Source organism: Gadus macrocephalus, chromosome 13 (genome assembly GCF_031168955.1).
Source record: "Gadus macrocephalus chromosome 13, ASM3116895v1".
In the NCBI taxonomy this organism is placed as follows: domain Eukaryota; kingdom Metazoa; phylum Chordata; class Actinopteri; order Gadiformes; family Gadidae; genus Gadus; species Gadus macrocephalus.
In genome coordinates this window covers 16,656,717-16,679,418 of record NC_082394.1, presented here as the reverse complement: position 1 = coordinate 16,679,418, position 22,702 = coordinate 16,656,717, and the positions used below count along the sequence as shown (strand labels likewise).

The 22,702-nt window shown below is 45.6% G+C and overlaps 2 protein-coding genes across 9 annotated transcripts; one reads left to right on the top strand and one right to left on the bottom strand.

Moving 5' to 3' along the window:
- Positions 1 to 328: 328 nt before the first annotated feature.
- Positions 329 to 13,651, bottom strand: ip6k1 (inositol hexakisphosphate kinase 1). Of its 3 annotated transcripts, none has more exons than XM_060069863.1 (9): positions 13,401 to 13,651; positions 8,996 to 9,213; positions 8,228 to 8,373; positions 6,570 to 6,696; positions 6,214 to 6,451; positions 5,460 to 5,641; positions 4,914 to 5,089; positions 4,239 to 4,472; positions 329 to 3,385 (listed from the first exon to the last, which is right to left on the bottom strand). In XM_060069863.1, exons 3-9 carry the CDS (start codon positions 8,345 to 8,347, stop codon positions 2,108 to 2,110), a joined length of 2,355 nt encoding a protein of 784 aa, XP_059925846.1. In that variant the 5' UTR covers positions 8,348 to 8,373; positions 8,996 to 9,213; positions 13,401 to 13,651; the 3' UTR covers positions 329 to 2,107. The 3 variants fall into 3 exon arrangements, with proteins under 3 accessions (XP_059925846.1, XP_059925845.1, XP_059925847.1); XM_060069862.1 differs by having other exon boundaries at positions 8,228 to 8,370; XM_060069864.1 differs by lacking the exon at positions 13,401 to 13,651 and adding an exon at positions 9,631 to 10,262 and having other exon boundaries at positions 8,228 to 8,370.
- A 66-nt stretch (positions 13,652 to 13,717) lies between these two features.
- Positions 13,718 to 22,095, top strand: ccdc66 (coiled-coil domain containing 66). Of its 6 annotated transcripts, none has more exons than XM_060069876.1 (16): positions 13,722 to 13,948; positions 15,114 to 15,172; positions 15,272 to 15,294; positions 16,457 to 16,612; positions 17,389 to 17,578; positions 17,800 to 17,867; positions 18,086 to 18,264; positions 18,487 to 18,571; positions 18,725 to 19,026; positions 19,353 to 19,437; positions 19,527 to 19,634; positions 19,735 to 19,813; positions 19,911 to 20,034; positions 20,243 to 20,361; positions 20,758 to 20,825; positions 21,856 to 22,095. In XM_060069876.1, exons 1-16 carry the CDS (start codon positions 13,938 to 13,940, stop codon positions 21,928 to 21,930), a joined length of 1,731 nt encoding a protein of 576 aa, XP_059925859.1. In that variant the 5' UTR covers positions 13,722 to 13,937; the 3' UTR covers positions 21,931 to 22,095. The 6 variants fall into 6 exon arrangements, with proteins under 6 accessions (XP_059925862.1, XP_059925864.1, XP_059925861.1 ...); XM_060069877.1 differs by having other exon boundaries at positions 13,726 to 13,948; positions 17,800 to 17,840; positions 19,732 to 19,813; XM_060069875.1 differs by having other exon boundaries at positions 13,726 to 13,948; positions 19,732 to 19,813.
- Positions 22,096 to 22,702: the final 607 nt, after the last annotated feature.

Genomic DNA, 22,702 nt, shown 5'->3' with positions numbered 1-22,702 from the left:
ACGTGGCGCTGTCGCAACAGAGCCTCGCCCCTCCAAGGAACAGCTGATGTTTGTAAACCTAATCGTCTGCTGTAAACGATTGACATAAAGAACGTGAAATTATTTAAACCTGGACCTTTTTCACATTTAAAGTTCATGTCCACGGTATCATTATCGAAAACTATGCATTTGTTATTACCTCACATCCAAATGCAATACATGAAATGTATGTGACATGGTTCAAACTCAACCATGTCTCTTTCATACCTTCGATTGAATTTCGAAATATTACTCCAAACTTCGTTATTTTATTTCTACCAGTTCTAGGGAAAAAAAACACCCTCGAGACTTTCTTAAATAAATGTTTTATAGATCACATTCAAAGGTGTCATAAAGATGTAATATTATAATATTTAAAAAAATATTCATCCATGCAACAAAAATAAACAATAAACAGATACTTTTGGGTGACTATTGTATAATACTTTATCTAAGATTTTTTTTCTTACATCTATCACAGATCAGAGGACCAATCACACCTTGTCCTCTCTGCAGAAGCCCACTAGCCACAGTTGGCCTGTTGGCTCTGCATAACCCCTCTAGCCATAGTTAGCATGTTATGCCTGCAGAACCCCACTAGCCGCAGTTAGCTGTGTAGAAGCCCACCAGCCAGAGTTAGCCCTGCAGAACCCCACTAGCCATGGTTAGCTCTGCAGAACCCCTCTCGTTACAGTTATGTTAACTTTTCAGAACCCCGCTAGACAGTGATTTTCTGTTGCCTTTAATCCAGAGGCTTGTAATCACATCCACAAGCTTCCACAACCATCCAGAGATCAGTTAGCATATTGGTTAGTTTCTGTTGCATTTTCACCTCGAGACCAGTTAGCATGTCTGTTAGCTTCTGTTGCTTTTTCATCTAGTGGCAAGTTAGTATGTCTGTTAGCTTCTGCTGCCTTGTCATCTGGAAACCAGTTAGCATGTCCGGTAGCTTCAGTGGCCTTGTCATCCAGAGAAGTTAGTATGTCCATTAGCTTCTGTTGCCTTGTCATCCAGGGAACCGTTAACAGGTTTTTATGATTCTGTGGCTTTTTAGTCCAAGACAGGGCTGGCCTTACTGCTAGATTTAAAACCCCAGACCTAGCCTAGCTGTTAGCTTCTAGTGTTGGCTATCAGTTAGGCCAGACATTGGGTTTAAAAGCTAGCTGTTCGCTTGGAATCCAGCCCCATGCACTACTGGGGGCTTTCTCTGCTGCAGTGATTTTAAAGCTAGTTTAAAACGAGAATGGAGAGCACAGCGAGAGCAAAGATACATCTCAGCTCTCAAGAATGTTTTACAGCTTTACAGTATCAGTGAGATAGTCTCCATGTTCTACTGAATACCTCCAAGCATCCTAACACTAAGCTATCCCTGACGCTCGACTACATTCTACAATAAACCTTTTTAAGTATCCTATTCATTAATATTATTACTTCCTTCACTATTCATTATTATTAACTTACTTCCTTCACTATTCATTATTATCTTGCTTTCAACATGTTGGTTCAATAGTACTATGGTGGTACAACAACACGGTTTCTATATTGAAGTAGGTATAATGAAGGGCGGTTCCTGTGTTTGTGTTCTAACTGGTCACATGAGCAGATTGTCACGATGGGATTGGCTACAGCTGGAGGAAGCCCCAACCAGTCTTAGTCTCTTAATGCTCAGACGGTCAAGGCAATGCATTGTGGAAAGTGCCAGGCAGTTGTGGCTGATTGAAGCCCCTCCCCCTTATTCTCCCATGATCCTTACTTCTGTCCCACTGTCACAGTGGTGACAGTCTGCATGGGCGTGGCCACCCAACACACAGGTTTTCAACCTGCAGTCCTGCGTCGGCCATGTTGGCTCCCTGGAAATTTCCGTGGCCGTTTCTTAGCAACCGAAGCCTCTCTGATGTTTTCAGAATGGTGTTTGTGTTGCCATGGAGACGACAAGGAGAACGATGACCATGGTCCATATTTACAGAAAACGAGGGGGGGGGACACAAAACCCAGAGAATGTGTGTGTGTTGTGTGTGTTTCTGTGTGTGTGTTTGCATATATGTAAGGTGTGTGTGTGTGTGTGTGTTTCTGTGTGTATGTGTGTGTGCTACGCCAGGCTGTTGTCCCTCAGGTCCTCCAGGATGTGGACCAGACTCTCCAGTCCCAGCACGTAGCCGCGGTCTGGCCCGTCGTGCACCGCCGTGTCGTCACGGAAACCCTTGAAGGTGGAGTGAGCGAAGTCTATCATACGCAGGTCTACCAGGGGGGCAGCGGCGTCTGGGCGGGGGGCAGGGGAGGAGTGGCTGGGGGGAGGGGCTTCGGGACACGTTGCGGGGCAGGGGTGGCTTGTGGGAACGGCTTCTGGGTGCGGTGTGGAGCACGGGTGGCTGGGCGGAGGGGCTTCTGGGCGCAGTGTGGGCAAGGGGTGGCTTGGGGGAGGGGCTTCTGGGCGCAGTGTGGGCAAGGGGTGGCTTGGGGGAGGGGCTTCTGGGCACGGTGCAGTGGAGGTGTGGCTGGGTGGAGGGGCGTTACAGTTTGAGGCTGTGAGGGGGACTATCTGAGTAGGGGGAGGCAGTGAGGTTATCCCCTCTGTCGGTAATCTCGTCCCTGGCCCCACCCCCGGTTTTGTCGTCATGGAGATGTCCCCCTGACCGGAAGAGATCTGCGGTTGGCCGTGCTCTGGAGGTTGAGCCCGGGTGCCAATGTGTGGCTCTGGAGGAGGTTGGGGCCAGGGACCACTGTTTGGGTCTGATGGACGTTGAACCTTGAGGCCAATGTGTGGCTCTGGCGGAGGTTGGGGCCAGGGAGCACTGTTTGGGTCTGACGGAGGTGGAACCTTGGTGCCAATGTGTGGTTCTGGAGGTGGTTGGGGCCAGGGGTTACTGTGTGGTTCTGGAAGAGGTTGGGGCCAGGAGGGACTGTGTGTGTCTGCAGGAGGTTGGGGCCAGGGGCCACTCTGTGAGTCTGGAGGAGGTTGAGGCCAGGGGCCACTATGTGTGTCTGTAGGAGGTTGAGGCCAGGGGCCACTATGTGTGTCTGTAGGAGGTTGAGGCCAGGGGCCACTATGTGTGTCTGTAGGAGGTTGGGGCCAGGGGCCACTCTGTGAGTCTGGAGGAGGTTGAGGCCAGGGGCCACTATGTGTGTCTGTAGGAGGTTGAGGCCAGGGGCCACTATGTGTGTCTGTAGGAGGTTGGGGCCAGGGGCCACTCTGCGAGTCTGGAGGAGGTTGAGGCCAGGGGCCACTCTGCGAGTCTGGAGGAGGTTGAGGCCAGGGGCCACTCTGTGAGTCTGGTGGTGGTTGGGGCCAGGGGCCACGATGTGCATCCGGGGGAGGTTGTGGAACCTTATGCTGCTCAGTGAGGGGCACTGCCGTGCCTTCGGCTTCCTAACAAGCAAAATCAATGATTTGTGGATTAGGTAACGACCCAATAACGAGTAATGATAAGAAATTAAAGGATAACGTTAAAATTTGCAACCTGGAGCCTACTTTTCCCAATCATATTGGGTCTCAGTGACTTATGTGGACAACAATGTTTTTATTTGTCCTTATTGGAATGACAATAGGGATATTTCCTGTAACAACACTTCGATTTCGGAGGGATCAAACGACTGGGAATGAAAAGTTGTATTTCTCTATAGGGATCCTTTCCATAATGTAAGAATATAATCTGAGCCTGTCAGGTTGACATTTGCTACTCTTATGATGAGATATTAGTTAACGATGATATTTGTTAATAATAATAATTTAAATTATGAGGATTTATTCAGTTATGATGATATATTAACGAATTATGAAATCTAAGTTTATAATGAGATATTAACTAATTATGAAATATTAAGTCAAAATGAGATATCTGTTAATAATGACATATCATTTTGTGTCATTTGTTGAAATTCTCCATAAATCTTGACAGCAATCAATAAATCCAATGCTCTGACTGAAGAGAACAATCCGGTACCTGTCTTGCTAAAGCAAGCAAGCTAGTCATTGGTTTTGGGGGAGTTGCTTTGGAGGGAGGCCTGAAGGGAGGGGTAAGATTGTTTTGTTTGTTCCTTTCAAAATCTAGCTCACTCTGGCTGGTTCCATCAAAGTCCACCTACCCTGGCTTTAAGTACACTAAGTTATGTTAAGTAATGTTGGAGAGATATTATGTATCGATAAAATATTAGTTGAAGATAAGATCAGGTAAAGACGACATATTAATGTTGTGGTTTAGTAGTTGTGGAGCAGGACTCACCTTGCCCTCGTAGATGATGAGCAGCGACGAGGAGTAGAAGCGGTAGGACGTCTGCCCCTCTAGCACCGCCTTCAGGCTGCCCAGCTTGCTGAGGATTGGTTCAAATAGGTCGCGCCTGAGGCCCAGTCCGTTGTGCATGTACTGGTACAGGGCGTGGCGGAAGCCCTCCATGGTCAGGCTGCGGCCGTAGTACTTGTTCCTACACAGGTAGTGGCCCGTATCCACCTGGTACACCTGGAGACGGAGATATAGTGCTTAGTGCTGCGGTTGGTAGTACACCCCTATGGCCACCAGGGGGCAGAGATATAGTACTATAGGACTCTGGTACTAGGTAGTACCTGCACATAGCCACCTGGTACACCTTGAGACCGACACGGAATATCTGGTACTAGGTAGTACCTGCACATAGCCACCTGGTACACCAGGAGATAGACATATAGTACCATAGGTCTGTGGTACTGCACATAGCCGTAGTAGTACAGTATGAGTTAGTGTGTGTACGTATCCAGCTAGAGATATAGTACAATGATAGTAGTACTATAGTATTAGGTAGTATTTGCATGCAATACAGCTGGACCTCAAGGCTGGTTGAAGTTAGTAGAAGTATTAGTAGAAGTAGCACCATAGCGGTATTATCATTAGTAGTGGTAGTAGTACTGTAGTACGAGCTCGTACCTGCATGCCACAGAGCCGGACCCCGAGGCTGGCGGAGGTGCTCTGCTGACACTTCCTCATCTGTCGGGCAGCCTTCTCCTCTGACGCGTCGTCCCCGTGCTGCCGCGTCCCCATCTTCAGGTCCAGGATGCAGGGGTACAGGAAGTGGTGCACCACGTTCTCCAGCAGCAGGAACTCTGGGGAGCGCTGAGGAACAACAAGGTGGTCGTCGTGGCAACAGCAGGTCTCTGACACCAACGCAGGAAGCTCTCCCATGACTCTTTTCTTGTTCCCGCTTCCATTGTTAAGCCCTCTGTATGGCTGCGTTGCGCGATAAATGCTCTAAGAAATGTAGATGTCTGTTTATAGAGATATTGTGCTTTGCAAGCACTTAAATAGGAGAAGAGACCTGATCAATGAATAGCTAAAGATATAAACAAACACTAATTTCAAGAGATCATTAAGTTAAGCTTAGCAAGTGGTTACAGGTTAGGGTTATGTAGTGGTTCTACTGGGGTAAGGGTTGTGGTTAGAGCTACGGGCTAGGCGGTTCTACAGACAGGATACTGTACAGCCTTCGGTCCTTGGACTGGGAGCGCATGCGGCTGAGCTGCTGCTTGTGGCAGCGCAGGCTCCAGGGGTTGTGGCTGATCTTCTCTGAGCCCAGGCCGCTGTTCCCGTCCAGCATCTGGAAGGGAACTTCAGAGTGGATGTGGAGCTCCAGCCTCGGGCTCTTGAGGTCCGCCAGGCTGGGAAGACAGGGAGACCCGATCAGATACAACCTGAAGACCACCCCCTGGAGCTGGGCCAGGACCAGGGTGCACAGACCCCACGTTGCAATGTTATATTAAACATGTTCAAATATGAAAGAAAGCGCTTAAATTGTCAAATAAATTAGCTAGTTCATATTGTTATATCTTGAAGAGTTGGGATCCAACCAGGGAGGTAGACATGGATACTAAAACTCTCATGCTTACGTATTCAAGCTATCATCCTCAAGTGAACACCCCCCATTTAACAACCTCCGGCATGCATTACACTCTAAAGCTAACGCCGGCAAGCAAGCATCCGCAAGCCAACATCCTTATGCCAACACACCCTCCATCTAGCATCCTCATGCTCACTCCCTCATGATAGCATCCTCGAGATTGCATCCTCGGGTCTGAAGGCCTTTGTCGTCTGTCCCCTCTCCCTGGGAGAGCCTGCCGGTGAGCTTACTTAAGTACAAACTACTGGGAACTGCACTGCCCTTTAATCTTATAGGATTAACCTGGTCAAATGAAATAAACCGGAAAGGCGCTCAATGCACATGGGCCCCCACCTCTCGGTGGAGTCGCTCTCCAGCACCTCCCGCCGGTCGGCCCGCTCGTCCTTGTATTCGGCAGAGGAGGAGGAGCGGTGGAGGCTGCGGCGGGACTGCTTCCTCCTGGGCTGCTCCCTCTCGGGGAACTCCCTCTCCTCGTGCTCCCCCGCCCCCTCTGAACAACTCTCCACGTAGGGGTAGGCCACCAGGTTGATGTAGCCGTCAGAGTCCCCTTCAAAACACACCAGCACCACGCCTGCAGCACAGCGGCGGTGATGTAGGGAGCGGAACGCGTTACTAGAAGGACATGTTTTTAGTGGAACATGTCAGACTCGTTAGTAGAATATATTCGGTTTTTATGTGTACACACACACCTTTGTATTCGGGGGTGAACTCTTTCATCTCGGGTGGAAGGGACTCGTAGAAGCGCTGCTCTCTGCTGATCAGCGGTTTACACACCGTGTGGTCATCGTAGCGCATCATGCTGGTGTGACCGCCTACCTACACACACAGACACACAGTTATGTTTGCTTGCAAAGATTTAGTTCACATCATTTTGTTTTAGAACTTATACCCCACCATAGTTAAACTCTTCTGGTTAACAAAGGGTTAAACCCAGGGCAAAAAATCATGGTCTGTCTTGGATAAATTATGACCTTTTAAAATGGATGAAAGAGCAGGACCTTGCTTTTTTTAAACTGCCATCAAAAGAAAACCCCAACACGACACAACTCTTTATGCTGGGATAAGGAATACGATAAGGAGATTATAAAGTCGAAGGAAACTTTTTTACAACAGAAACTAAAATGATATGGGGCACCACCTAGTGGTGGTCCCCCACTAGACCACCAGTACAAAAATGCTTGATTAGAACCTAAATGGAAACCTTATGGATAGAAAGCAGAGGCCTTCAAATCACTTCTTTGTAGACTATGTGGCTGATACTACCCAGGGATTCTCAGTTAACCAGGATAGAGTGTACCAAGCAACTATACTAAAACATTTCTGAGCCATAATTCATGAAAATCATCAGGTCCCGCAAGCCTTTAAGAGCATAAGATGGGTTTGGGATGGAAACATCAGTGCTCTTACATGGCACAAGCTAACCCAATTACTTCTATCATTAAATTCTGTACATCCCTTGGGCAGTTCCCAAATGCCTGGGAATGTGCTATTGTCACTCCAATCTTTGAATCTGCTGACCCACTTTCCATATGTATTTTTAGGCCAATCAGCATTCGCCCGACAGCATCCAAGGCTGACGAGAACAGGGTAGCTGAGCATATCATCCCCCTTCTCAGTAACAGCTGTGCGTCCCTCCACCCTGTGCAATTTGGCTTTGTCGCCAAACCCTCAACAAACACAGCTTATTGTCTCTTTTCAGAGATACGCGATTTGGGTGATGGTTTAGGTTGTTTTTTGGTCAGAGGAAAACACTGTCAACCAAAAAGATCTTTGTAAGCCTTTCTAAGCCATCCAAATTGAACTGCTCTCATTGTGCAGGGAAATGTGTGGAATCATACAATACTAACCGGGCTAAATCAGTTCCCATAAATTATTATCCATCCAAGTCCAAGTGGCGACTGGTGGACAGCAAGGACCTATTCTTGGTCCACTCCTATTCAGTTCAGTCTATAAATCAACGACTCTCCATGTTTTTGTCCTGAAGCCCTTATTTCGCTGACAACACCGTTTTATTTGTACATGGCAGAAGCAAAGCAGATGTTTTGTATAAGCTCACCAGTTCAAAGGCTTAGGTCACACATTCTTTAGACCTTCTAGTGACCCTCACATACTTGTAGATGGTGAGCGATTAGTTTGTGAGTGAATTCAAATTTCTTGGGGTGTTAATTTAATTTTACCTCTATTTTAAGTCCAATCTTCCGATGATTTTCAGTCATCTGAACTGCTGTTTAACAAGCTGCTTGGATAATACTATACGACCTTAATATCCTATTTAAGATGATACTATATTACCTATTATACGAAATATCATTGCCTATATTACCCATTTTTGATAATCTTGTACTACCTGATGGACAAAGGGCTCCAGGGAAACCCCTCCTCTTGGTGCCAGAGCAGCCCCGCCCCCCAGTGAAGCCCCACCCCCCTGCAGCTTGGTCTCCATGTTGTTGGCCTGAGGGAGGCACATGGCTCCTGCACGCACTGCACCTCCTGCTGAGAGACAGGGAGTGTAAGCAGTTACACACACACACACACCCACAGATGCTAAACCTGAGCAACCTTGGGTGTTAGCTCTAGCAGACGCTGTTCAGATGCTATGTGTGAGCTACCCTGGGCATTAGCATTAGCAGACTCTGTTCAGATGCTAAAGGCAAAATTCCACCAGAACCAGCACGGAAGCGCCACGGTAGTAAAACGGTTGCCGAAAATAATAGGAACCATTAAAGTCAATGTAGGCCATTCCACTGGATACGGTCACGGCACGGCATGGAGCCCTTCCCAAACCGGCACTTTGTTAACGATACTTGCATTGTATTTAATGGGTTATAATATTGATGTTTAGGGGTTGAATATCGTGAACTCGTGAATAATATTGCATGAATCATTCTAATCATCATAATTTTTACAATTCATATAGGCCTATTATAACTATGCACGTCTTGAGCCATCAGCCGGAATTTGCCCGTACCGCTTTCAGTGGGGATTGCAGTAAGGTACACAGGCACTTCGCTGCCGTGCCGCTTCCGTGACGGTTCTGGTGGAAATTGGCCTTAAGTGTGAGCTACCCTGGGCCTTAGCTCTGGCATACTGTGCTGTAATGCTAAGTTGTAGCTACCCTGGGCGTTAGCTCTGGTCCGCGGTGGGGGGGAGGGGGGGGAACACGGCACCACAGCCTGCTGGGAACGCACGCTGGCCCCGGGCGGAGGCGGAGCCAGCCCGACGGCCACCTCCCCCAGCCTTCTATCAAGGCGCGCCAATCCACTGCACGACAGCACGGGCGACAAATCACGATGGAAAGGTGGGGAGTCGTTTACCAGGCTGAGTCTGGACTACCTGGAGAGAAAAGATACAACTTGTTAAAATACCTTATTAAGCTACATTGAACCAGCATAATTTACCAAAAAATAATGATATTCTTAAGTATAGAAAAGATTTATACTATCCAGGGTAAAACATTCGCTTTACTGTAGTATAGAAAAGATATATACATACCAAAGTAAAAAAACTTTTATTCATGCTAAACTGTAGAAACATTTTATTAAGTATAGAACATTTGTATGGGTAGACAAAAATTAATGAATTTAAGTATAACAAAAACATTTTAATATACTAAAGTTTAGATTTTTTTTGCTGTACTAATGTATAGTAAACATTTAATACACTGAACAAAAAAGAATGTAGGTGCTAATGAATTGAAAAAAGGCATAAGTATATTAAATATTTGTACCACAACAAAGTAGCTATGCTCACATTACATGATCTCCCAGGTGAAGACAGAAGGATTTTCTATTTTCTATTTCACAGCACTTAATCCCAAAAATATTTAACTACAATGTAAACTAAAGATACTATGAAAAAAATATTCAAAAGGGAACCTATAGCTAAAAAGTAAACACCTGACATTATGAATATAATACATATACCTACAATAACAATATTTAACAAAGAGAGCCAGGGGGACTAACGGCTAGTAGTGACTGTTTTGAGTAGCTACCTGGGTAGGAGTACGGAAACTGACCAATGAGAAGCGCTGAATGGACGTCACACCTGAGAGGATAGGTTCAAGTCTTTCCTACCCATGACCACTCTCAACAACAACAAGCTAATCGTTAATCATGTTCTGTCAGACAGTCCTTGACCTCCCCAGCCATCAGCTTAGAGTAGTACTGACAACCTCATCAGTAGCTGCTAGGTGGGTAGCAGACGGCTAGCTGTCCTGCTAGCCAGTAACATGCACATTCATCTCCTATCCTAGATGCTGTGTGTCCAGTATAAGCTGCAGAAATCATGATTTACTTGACAATTTGAAGTTTGGAATAGAAGCCACGACCCAAGGCTTGATAAAACCTGGGACTCCCTCTAACTATGTTCGAACTATTTAGTTTATATGATTGACTATGATATAAGGCTGTTATTAATAGTTAATATGATAGACTAAGATATAAAGTTGTTACTAATAGTAATTATGAGAGATAAGTCTTTTATTACTAGTTAGTTAATTTGATAGACTATGATATAAGGCTGTTATTACTAGCAAGTTAATATGAGAGACTATGATATGAAGTATATTATAATATTGAATTATTATGATTATAAATTGTAGATGATATATATATATATCATCTACAATTTATAATCATAGTAATTCTAAATAATAATAATAATTATAATAATAATATACAGCTGTTATTTAGCCTTAATTAATGTGATATATGATATTCAGCTGTTATAAATAATTATATATATGTGGCTATTCTCACTGGTTATAATGATAGACTTTGTAAGGCAGTTATAACTGGTTACAATGTTAGACTATGATATAAGGCTTAGGGCCCGACCGATATAGATTTTTGAGTGCCGATGCCGATTATTTTCAGAGAAAAATTACGATTACGATTTAATCGGCCGATTAAAAAAAAAACAACAACATATAAAACATAGTTTTTGATACCTTAAATATACTTTAAACACTTTTGACGAATATGTGAATTGAATGCAGAACCTTTGAGTGTTTTAGAATACATTTACAGTCAAAAATGAGTGTAATGTAAAATGTAAAATAAATAACTAACTCCCAATGTGCTGCGCTCGTGAGCAGTGACTAACACGTGCGTGCTGAGCAGTATGGTCTCACCGTTAGAGTCTACAGTATAACAAATTAACATGGCCTGGGACCTAAAGAAAAACAGGCACAACATGCTCAAACGCGTCTTGTGTACATTGGTGAGGTGAGCGCGCACTCCGCGCAGCTGCCTGAGCGAGCGTGCTTTCATGTTGTACGGTAAAATTCAATCTCCTCTTTTTTACTCCAGCTAAAGTTGTTAGTTAGCAAGGCGAGTAGGAGCGCAATCTGCAGGATACTAATCGCAATAACATTTATAAAAAAATAAAAAATAATAATAATCGGTTGTAATCGGCGTCTTTTTGGCCGATGCCGATTATTTTCAAAAAGGCTATAATCGGCCGATTAAATCGGTCGGGCCCTAATCCTTACTAGTTAGTTAACATGATATGCTATGATAAAAGGCTGTTAACAATAGTAAATTAATATGATGGACCACAATCTAAGGCTGTAGTTACTAGTTCACCCCAGAATGTATACAAACCCACGCCATTAGTCCAACTAGCTATACTCTAACCACTCAACATCATCATCTATTCAGAGTAAGCCATAAAACTGGTAATCCCCTCGTCCGAGACCACCCGAGGACCCAGACTACCTACCTACTTAGACTGGCTCAGCCTGAACTGGACCACTCCCAGAACCAGACCGGATTACTGACCATCATTCAGAACTTGGTAAGGGACAGGATGGTCTAGTAGTGATAAGTGGACTCCTAGCTGAAAGGTCCTGGGTCCACCCCCAATGTCCACAGTCTACCTGTAGGCATCATAGAGCAAGACGCCCTTACACTACCTGCTCTTTAATGACATGCATGTATTACCAATAATAACATCTGCTAAATGACCCAAGTAGGAGTAGTTGTAGCAGAAGTAGTAGTATTTGTAGTGGTGTTAGTGCTTCTACCTGTACAAGTAAAAGTAAGGGGATAGTGTCTGTTTGACCACAGTCTACAGATAACATCAGCTTTCAGGTAGCCTGACTATTGCAAGACCAATTCGTAAATGGGTATCAGTCAGGAACCTCCCAGTTCATTTTCGAGGGGTTATCGTCCGCAGACCAAAAGGCCTCTGGGCGCAATTGGATAGCCCTGCAACCAATCAGAGCAACGAAACATGTGACCATCAATGGCAGCCATCTTTGTTGTTTATGAAAATTCTTCAACGGTGGTTCCATAGGACGCTCCTCTGTGTAGTCATCTTATAAAACACTCCCCATATTAGATAACGGTTTGCATTGGCCCGAGCCAGGCCAGATCTGCCGCAAATCTGTCTGCACACACGGGGGACCAGACACATATGCCAGAGCAAAATAAACATGACCCCGCAGATTTGTGTAATTCCTATACATTTTAGGTCCAATCTGGCCAGAAGCGTTTAAATCTCTGACCTCTTTCAACACACAGCATTCCTCTAGCCCAGGCTACCTGACAGCGTCAGAACTGACTGCACTTCACTCCTCTAGCCCGGGCCACATGACAGCATCAGGGCTGACTGCGCTACACTCCTCTAGCCCGGGCTACCTTACCTGACAGCGTCAGGGCTTACTGCACTACACTCCTCTAGCCCGGGCCACCTGCCAGCATCAGGGCTGACTGTAAACTCCTCTAGCCCGGGCCACCTGACAGCATCAGGGCTGACGGCACTACATTCCTCTAGCCCGGGCCACCTGACAGCATCAGGGCTGACCGCACTACACTTCTCTAGCGGGCTACCTTACCTGACAGCGTCAGGGCTTACTGCACTACACTCCTCTAGCCCGGGCCACCTGCCAGCATCAGGGCTGACTGTAAACTCCTCTAACCCGGGCCACCTGACAGCATCAGGGCTGACGGCACTACATTCCTCTAGCCCGGGCCACCTGACAGCATCAGGGCTGACCGCACTACACTTCTCTAGCCCGGCTCACCTGACAGCATCAGGGCTGACTGCACTTCACTCCTCTAGCCCGGGCTGCCCATTGCAGCATCAAGGCTGACTGCGCTGTACTCCTCTAGACAGGGCGACCTGACAGCATCAGGGCTGACTGTACTAAACTCCTCTAGCCCGGGCTCCCCCTTTCAGCAGCAAGGCTGACTGCACTGCACAGCTCCCGAAACCCCCAGGCTACCATGGAACTATATGGCTAGCTGCTTGACCTTAGCCTGACAGCTAGCCAGATCACCCTGGCTTACCTAACATTAACCAATTGGTCTCTGGACGAAACCGACTCAGTAACCATTAGTTTTCAACCCTCGCAGATACGTGGAAGTCTGTACTGGATGTCCATCTCTGTATTTAAACGTGCGTTTACTGACATATGATCCCTGTCTAGTTAGCGCTGCAAGCTAACACTAGCAGCTCTGCTAATGTGACGGTTTGTCGTTACGCAGTCACTAACCGTCCAAATGGCCACTTACCGTCTCCTCCGCCGCTCACTGTCTGGGATGAGGCGAGGAGGTCGGTCAGGGTGTGTGTGTCAACCGGACAGCTGTCCTATCCCAGCCAGGCTAAGCTGCCTCATAACTGGCTGCAAAAACATCAGAGCCGATCCATGCAGTGAATGGAAGAGCTAACGGTCGGAGCTAACGGTGCTACAGGACAGCTCCAAGTACTACAGCTAGCTGTTAGCCTCAGAGCCTCAGCGCTACAGCTAGCTGTTAGCCTCTGCTGCCCCCTACCGGACAGCCGCATGGTTGACGCAATCGAGACGATAAACTTCTTCGCACGATGTAAAACTGGTAATGATTGGACATTTGTGTCAGTTACTCAGTGGCGTAACCAATCAGATAAGCGGTTACTTGTCGTCGGCGACAACCGATGTAAACAAACACCGGAGGAGAAACGTGATGACAGTTATTTGTTTTGTGTCCCGAGAAGCAGGTTTGTTTTATATTGTTTAGTTTGATATATTAGGACTCCATAGTCTGCAACACAGAGCTGCATCTGCTGCAAACATGAACCTCGGGTGAGTGTTAGTTAGATATAAGAGCGATAGAACTTTAAGCGTAACTGCCAATTGCGATAAAAAGGTTTAACGTAAAGATATTTAAACCATTGGCTGGAGGCCATAAAGGTTTAAACATCTTAATCCGATTCGTTAAGACGTGTCAAACTGTACTGCACTGCGGACGTCTTCACCATGAAGCCTAAACTTGACTCAATCGGCAAATATCCCAGCCACGGTTTAATTACATATTAAGGTACATATATGTATTTATATTGTATGTAAATGTTATTTATCATGTATTTTCCCCAAAATGCCATATGTTTATTTCATTCATACTGTATCTTACTGTTTCTTTTCATATTTGTACCTATTTTTTATTGTCTATTTTTGTTAGTAGTATTTTCAATTTCCTGGGGATAAATAAAGTGGTTGTGAATGCTGCTGGCAGATAGAGGAAGGAAGACAGTGAGCAGACTAGAGGAGAGTAGAGGAAGGAAGACAGTGAGCAGACTAGAGGAGAGTAGAGGAAGGAGACAGTGCGCAGACTAGATGAGATTAGAGGAAGGAGACAGTGAGCAGACTTGAGGAGAGTAGAGGAAGGAGGACAGTGAGAAGACTAGATGAGATTAGAGGAAGGAGACAGTGAGCAGACTAGAGCAGAGTAGAGGAAGGAGACAGTGAGCAGACTAGATGAGATTAGAGGAAGGAGACAGTGAGCAGACTAGATGAGAGTAGAGGAAGGAGACAGTGAGCAGACTAGATGAGATAAGAGGAAGGGGACAGGGAGCAGACCAGATGAGGATAGAGGTTAGGCCTAAAAAAAAAAAAAAGTTTGGTTCCTGTTGGTTGTCAGTTGAGGTCATGGGTAGGTAGGGAATTTATTTTATTTTTTTATTTTATTTTTTCCAGCGGCAGCGAATGATAGGAAGATTGTTTTCATTTAAAAACGAAAAAAAATCGCTCATCCTTGTATAGAATGAAGAGGTGCTGTACCAAAACGTAATTATAGTTAGTTTTTTTTTTTTTTTAAAGCTCATAAAATAATTTGGGTCACACATAAATTGACAGGGTCGGTCGGAAACCGGAACCAAACAATTTTTTTTTTTAGGCCTTAGAGGAAATAAACAGTAAGAGCAGGCTTGCTGAGGTAAGTGGTTGATTGTATTGCTCTCCTTGTGAACAGAGATGGGTTGCTGCTCCACCTCGAGAATGGAAAGCCACAGCTCGTATTACTGCATCGCGGTGAGACATCAACCAATCACAACAAGTAACCAGTGGTAAATAAGTTGGTAAAAAGTTACTTCCGGAGACCATAACTCACTGTCAAATTGTTCTCCACAGGGGAGACATCTGGGATAAACAAGGTAAGACAATCTATAGACACATTATATAATAAACGGTCTAAACCATATAGAATGTAATCTAGAACGTTAATATTAACCCTTTACAACCCTATAGAAATATCATTTATTAACGGTGTATATATACAGTTTAAATGTATTAGTATCGGAAAACCCTCACTCGGACCATCATCAACCGCTGGATCAATCGCTGGATCAATCGCTCCAAACGTCCACACACACCACCCTAACGAGTCCCGAATTACACTGGGTAGATGGCACAAGGTTTAGCCGTACAAAGTGAACACTATAAACTACAATATTTATGAAACAAGTAAGTGAGACAATTTTGAAACAAATCAAGTGCAGATGATTATCTCGGTGTGACATGAATTAGTCAAAAAAACAAGCTGACTGCGTTGGATGTCAACAGTATGTGTCATTCATCGCCAGCGTCTCTCCTGCCTTTAATACAAATCTGTTGGGGCGAGGTTGTGGAGGGCTTTGTAGGTGAGCAGAAGATTTTTAAGTCAACCTGATTTTAGACAGGGAGCCAGTGTGGTTGGATGAGAACGGGGTTGATGTGGTCGGATGATCTGGTGCGGTTAATAATCTGGGCAGTCGAGTTCTGGATGATTTGAAGGCTGTTGAGAAGTTTAGTGGCGAGGCCAGAGACAATAGAGTTACAGTAGAGTAGATGAACCGGCAAGTGACGAATACATGGACCTATCATTGGGTGCTGGACTGAGACAGGGATGGGTGAAGTCTTGAAATGTTGGGAAGGTAGATGAATGCAGTCTGGTTGACTTTAGAGCCTTTAGTCTTCCAGATAACATTAAGTACACAACTCCATAATGAATAAAACTCATCGATTCCAAAAGACTAAAGTGCTATAGCACTGATATTCAAATAGGGGGCGAGAGCACATTCAAGATTATTGCTCTTTGGCAGATGGATGGAATTCTGACAAATTATATTGGTAACAGATCTTTAAGGGAAGCCAGGGAGTCCACGTTTGTTTGATCACCCAGACCGCCCTTTATATTTTGCACTATAAGGGGAACCAGATTCATACACTAAATGAGTGCACTATTTAGTTAACCAATTGGAACATGGCATAAGACCCTGGAGCCAAGATGGCCGTCACTGTACATTGCTGTTTCTGACTGTGTTGTCTGACCAACAGCTCTATAGGCCTGGATTACCCAGAAGGCCGAAGGGCCCGCTAACCTCCTCTGCCCCGCTCGCCTCCTCCTCCACCCGACGGAGCACCGTGACATCACGCAACTCCTCAAAGACACCTGCCAATCACACGACAGTGGTCAAGAGCAGAGCTGTGTCAGTATGTACTGTGTTGGTACTTTAGTAGTACTGTAGTAGTACCATGTTAGTTCTACGTTAGAGCTTTAGTAGTAGGACCATGTTAATACTATGTTGGTGCTGTAGTAATACCATGTTACTGCTAATTTATTACTGTAATAGAAGTATGTTAGTACTGTAGTAATGACATGTAAGAAGTAAACTAGTACTGTACAATTTTACAGCACTAATTAATCTCAAATCTGATTTGAGATTAATAATCCAAAATCTGATGGCAGAAAAGTTGAAATCTTGATGGATTTTATTTTTTATTCTTTCACTTCATATTTATTTCAAACAATCATTATTGTTTGTATAAGCCGGTTATATATAAGCACCTAATTGGCTATTTACCGGGCATACAAACTCAAAAAATGTCTGTAAAGGTTTAAAATGAACAAGTGTAGACTGGCAACTGTAGAAAAATCCCCTTCTGAAAGCTAAGTCTACTTCATCTTCAAATGAGTTTCCTTTGGTAGCTCCAAGGTGTATCTTTGCCCGTTCAGGTATACAGCACATAACACGGCCCGGGTTCTGTTCCGTCTTACCCCAGAAGCTCTGCTATAACATAGTCGGATTGATGGATCCAAGATCAGTACTGTGCTCGTACAGTACAGTGCTATGTAAGCACTGTGTTAGTATTGTGGTACTATGTCAGTCCTGTAGTAGTACTATTTCAGTACTGTAGTTAACTGTAGACTATGTTAGTCTGCAAATTGAATCAGAGAATTTGTGTGCGTGTGCTTGTGCGTGTGTAAGGTGTTGTCTGTACCAGAGCGCTACAGACCGCCCCCGCGTGTTCCATCCTCCAAGAGGACAACTAAGACTCCTGCCAATGGCAGGACAAGACAGACAGAGGCTTTGGCCAATGGGGATGCAGGTGTGAGGGAGGGCTTGGCTCGTCTGACCAACCAGGAGCTGACTGCCAGCAGCACGTTCCTCAGCCCAGGTCAGTAAGCCCCTCCCATATGGCCGTGGAAGGGGCTGTCATCTTAAGACCACTACATCCAGATGATGGATGCCGGTAGAGTAGACTCTGATAGCTGAATAAGAAGTTTCCTGTATTACAGTATTATGGCAGTATAGCACTGGTGTGGCCAATGAGCATCCATCTAGCGATACAAATCGACAGCCCCTTAAACAATGAGGAGCCGTGTTGATGTCTTTCAGATGAGGAGGAGGTCCTGAAGCCGTCTGCAGACCAGACCCAGGTCAGCCTCTCTCCTTCTACCCCTAAGGTCAGCCTTACTCCTGAGGTTAGCCTCTTAATTCCCCCCCCCCCCCCGAGGTCTGTTAATACACCAGAGGTAGTATCTAGGTAGGTAGTTGCAAATAGTAACTGTGTATCTAGGTAGTACCAGAGGTAGTATCTGTACTATCTAGCTAGTGCTAGAGGCAATATCTAGGTTTTAATAGTGTATGGATGTATAATAAAGATTTGTTTCCGTCTCTACAGCCAGAGCAGAACAACCCCTTGCTCCTCCCTCTTAGAGCTCCGCCTCCAGCTCTAGCCCCTCCCCAAGCAAGAGCTCCGCCCCCATCACTGGCCGCACCCGTTTCCCCTCCCCGAGCTCTAGCCGCGCCCCGTGGTCGAGGGAGAGAGGGGCAGTCCAGCAGCTGTGGAGGGAGAGCCAGGTCTCGCATATAAACACAAACCCTATAAAACTCTATAAACACAATATAAATGTACAAACATTCACTGACTATATCCAGTACATACAATACACTTCACTTTCAAACAATATAAATGTATACAGATTTACTCTTTACATACTCACATTCACTATAAACTAACTATAAACATACTATACACTATAATTATACAGATATTCCTAATAAGGTGTGTGTGTGTTTTAGTTTCCTGAGGTCCATGACAGCCCTCCTGGACCCTGCAGAGCTGGAGGAGAGAGAGAGGAGGAGAAGCAAACAGCAGGATCAACTGGTGAGGGGAGAGAGAGAGAGAGAGAGAGAGAGAGAGAGAGAGAGAGAGAGAGAGAGAGAGAGAGAGAGAGAGAGAGAGAGAGAGAGAGAGAGAGAGAGAGAGAGAGAGACATCAGGAGGTGTTGATGTTGTGATGTGTGATTTGTTGTACCAGCGGGCGATCGAGGCTCAGCTAGCAGAACAACGTGAGCAGAGAGAGGAGGAGAAGAGGAGGGAGGAGGAGACGGAGGAGAAGAGGAGAGAAGAGGAGGCAGAGGAGCAGAGGAAGATGAAGGAGCAGGCGGAGCAGAACATCTTGCACCTCCCTCTGAAAGCTCCGCCCAAAGCTCTAACCCCTCCCCAATCTCTAGCTCCTCCCCCATCACCAGCCACACCAGTGTCCCCTCCCCGAGCTCCAGCCACGCCCCCTGGTCCAGGGAGGGGGGAGGAGCCGAGCAGCTGTGGAGAGAGAGCTAGGTCTCTAACTCTCTCTCTCACACACACACACACACACACACACACACACACACACACACACACACACACACACACACACACACACACACACACACACACACACACACACACACACACACACACACACACACACACACACACACACTATATTCATACAATACACACACACTATATTCATACAATACACACATTCATTACATACCACACACTTAGATACACATGATTAAGATAAAAACATGCATTATATACAACTCACTATACACACACACTAAATATACAGTGGTCAGTATATACAAACAGACATAAAAACATGTGTGTGTGTGTAGTTTCCTGAGGTCCATGACAGCCCTCCTGGACCCTGCAGAGATGGAGGAGAGAGAGAGGAGGAGAAGCAAACAGCAGGATCAACTGGTGAGGAGGAGGAGGAGGAGGAGGAGGAGAGAGAGAGAGAAGGGTCATCAGGAGGTGTTGATGTCGTGATGTGTGATTTGTTGTACCAGCGGGCGATCGAGGCTCAGCTAGCAGAACAACGTGAGCAGAGAGAGGAGGAGAAGAGGAGGGAGGAGGAGGAGAAGAGGAAGGAGCAGGTGGAGCAGATCCCACAGCAGGTCATTAAAGGGAGAGAAAGGTCTGACACAGACACATACACACGACCTACACAGCTTAAAGGTGTGTGTGTGTGTGTGTGTGTGTGTGTGTTTCCAGCAGGAGGTTCTACTGAGTAGTGAGAAGCCAATCAGAGAGCTCCCAAGATCGCATGGCCATGTAGTGCTGAAGCAACACAGTGGTGAGAATCCAACGTTACTATAAAAACACGTCACTACAACAACAATCGCCACTAAGACGATACAGAAGAGGTCCTTGATGTGTGCTTGTATATTCAGTCAGCATCCGAGGACCTAAAGGAGGTCAGGGAGCTAAGGGAGAGGAACCAACACGGAATAAGAAGCGAGGAAAAGGAGATCTGTACCAGGAGTTGGCGAGGCCCGAGAGAACAGACACTCCAAGGTACAGACACTGTCCCACACACACACACACACACACACACACACACACACACACACACACGGTCCTAGACAAAAACACACGCACACACACACACAGACACTGTCCTTGACAAACAGACACACACACACACACACACACACACACACAGAAACACTGTCCTAGACACACACACACACACACACCTCATCTTATGTAATGTATGCCTCAGGGGGCTTCCTGCTGTCAGACCACCGGGCCCCTCCTCCCATCATCCCGAGCAGGACTACTTTCCCTACGTCCGAACAGCTGACATCATCCATCTTGAACCACTGGATCGCAACGGCACAGGTCAAACACGCACGCATGCACGTGCACACACAAGGACTGGTTTTATTAGACGTCGAAGAAGGACACCCATTTCCTCTCTAGCCAGGAACATGAAAGTTATTCTTTTTGTACATTGTATCATTACCCCTAATACCAAATTATGTAGAAAATTAAAATTGGAATATAGCAAATGAGCCAATTTTCTTTTTACCATTGGAGAACATTCACTGCAGATTTTCTCCCATGTGGTTTGAAACGGCAATGAACCCCTGAATGGTGTCGACTGGTAGTTACTTTAAAAGTTGAGTTTCTTTCCTCCTGGAACTCTATGCCTGCTGTATCTTCAGTTGAGGATGTTTCCTCATGGGACTCTATCCCTACTATCGCTAGCTAAAGTGTGGTGTGTTTATCTTGCAGCCACCCCACACTCTACCAACACACACGGTCAGAAAGAAATACTACTGAGTCTTGCTGCTCTACGGAAGGTGGGTTTTTCTCACAAGCACACACACACAAAGCTACACTTTCCACCCTTAAACCCGAAATAAAGGGTTAGCTCCCCAATTAGCTAGGAATGGCGTAAGGTGTAAAATGAGCACTAGGTATCCTGCTCTGCCCTGAAAAAACAACGAGACTCGTAGTGGGGGTTATCTCAGCCATGGTTGAGAAGGAATTGGGGGAAAGGAACTTTGGCTTTGACTCCCTGAAGTACATGAACCGCGACATGGAGGAGAAAGGGATTGTTGCCCGCGATTGTCCCCCGCTGCCGAGACACCCATCGCGGCGGTGGTGTCTCGGCGCTGCCTGCTGCTGAGACGGTGGTGCCTCGGCAGCAGGCAGCGGGGCTCCGGCGGGAGACAATCGCGGTCAACAATCCCTTTCTCCTCCATGTCGCGGTTCATTCTTCTTTCGATTGATGTGCAAGTGGAAGAACCAGAGAGGTCGGAGAACCGACGCATTCGTTTGAGATTCATAATGTCGTCTGGAGGCGCACAAAGCTTTTGGCCGTGATAATATATATTATATGATATAGATATCTATGTATAATATATTATTAAGATAATGAGCTCCAGGACTCCCGCCGGAGCACTCGGAGTGTTCTAGAATATTTACAGAACACGGCCAAAAGCTGTGCACGCCTCGCCATTGCGATACATCCATTGTAAACACGAGCGCATGGTACCGTGGCCTCAAGCTGCTCAGGGCCACACCCCCACCCTCCACCTTTACCCGCCTCTAAAAAACGGCACGTTCCAAATTAGACAAGCCCTGCTTGAAGTGGGTGAAATATTTCACCCCTCTACATTTGTGCTGAATGTGCTTTTCTCCATTAAAACAATGTGACCTGCAGTGTTCTTTGCACCGTTCAAACAATGGGATTCTAGCAATTTTGTTAGTCACCTTTATTTTATGTACTTTGTGCTTCAATTGGAACATCAATAACCAAGTCTACCACTACTTACCTACCTCTCTCTGTCTCCATCTACCTTTCTGTCTACATGTCTGTCTGAGAAGGGTTTGTTGCAGAAGCAGAAAGAGATGGAGTCAAGTGGGAGGCTCCTCCCCCCAGTGACATCACAACGCAGCTGACACCCATCCCCTGGGGGGGGCTTGAGCACTTCCAGTCTTTTAACAGTCAGATAGCAATGCATTTTCACCATGGTTGCCAGGTCTACCAGTGATCATCCCTTGGTACTCTGATCTCTGAATGTATAATAAAAGTATTTGTATAATAAATCTTAAATTTGACCTTAATACATCTAAATGTATATTGATGAATATTTGTTTGAGTATTTGTTGAACTCACTACACGATTAGACAGAATCACTGAGACGCTGTAGCTTCGTTCAGCTGCACCATTTCCATAATCTAAGTTTAGAGTGATTGGTCACCTGCTTGGCTAAGAAGCCAGGAGGGAAAATAGATCCATTCAATTGTAAATTAAGAGATTTCCATAGATTTCATGCAACATTTTCAATCCTTTCAACCTTTTAATCATTATAACTCGATGAGGAGAAAATCGCAGATTCCTTTGGTCCATCGCGGGCTGTAGGTAAGACTTAAGAGCTATTAGAGGTTAATTCGTTAAAAATGGTATAGCCAGCGGTCAGCTTTTAGTGAATGAAATGTTTTGCGAGAACATGTTTCCAGATGACTCTTTATGGAGCATTTTCAATTTTAGACCAGTCCCGGCTAATTTAACCACTAAGTGAAGCTTTTACGTGATTGGATCCGGGAATCCATCATGCCTGTCAATCAAAGGTGCGTGAAAGGCAGCACTTCCCAACGGTGGAGAAATAAATAGATGGAGGGAGCACAGAAGTAAGGGAGATTTCGTTCCAGAATCTTGTATTAAAAGTGT

Excerpts from the sequence above, each read along its gene's own strand:
- ccdc66 (XM_060069875.1), top strand. Across the intron at positions 19,814-19,910 it reads AGTGCTGAAGCAACACAGTG|TCAGCATCCGAGGACCTAAA; the intron begins GTGAGAATCCAA and ends TTGTATATTCAG. Across the intron at positions 20,035-20,242 it reads GAGAGAACAGACACTCCAAG|GGGGCTTCCTGCTGTCAGAC; the intron begins GTACAGACACTG and ends TGTATGCCTCAG.
- ip6k1 (XM_060069863.1), bottom strand. The coding sequence starts at position 8,347 with ATGTGCCTCCCTCAGGCCAACAACATGGAGACCAAGCTGCAGGGGGGT. Across the intron at positions 6,452-6,569 it reads GTTCACCCCCGAATACAAAG|GCGTGGTGCTGGTGTGTTTT; the intron begins GTGTGTGTGTAC and ends GCTGTGCTGCAG. Across the intron at positions 3,386-4,238 it reads TCATCATCTACGAGGGCAAG|GAAGCCGAAGGCACGGCAGT; the intron begins GTGAGTCCTGCT and ends TTTGCTTGTTAG.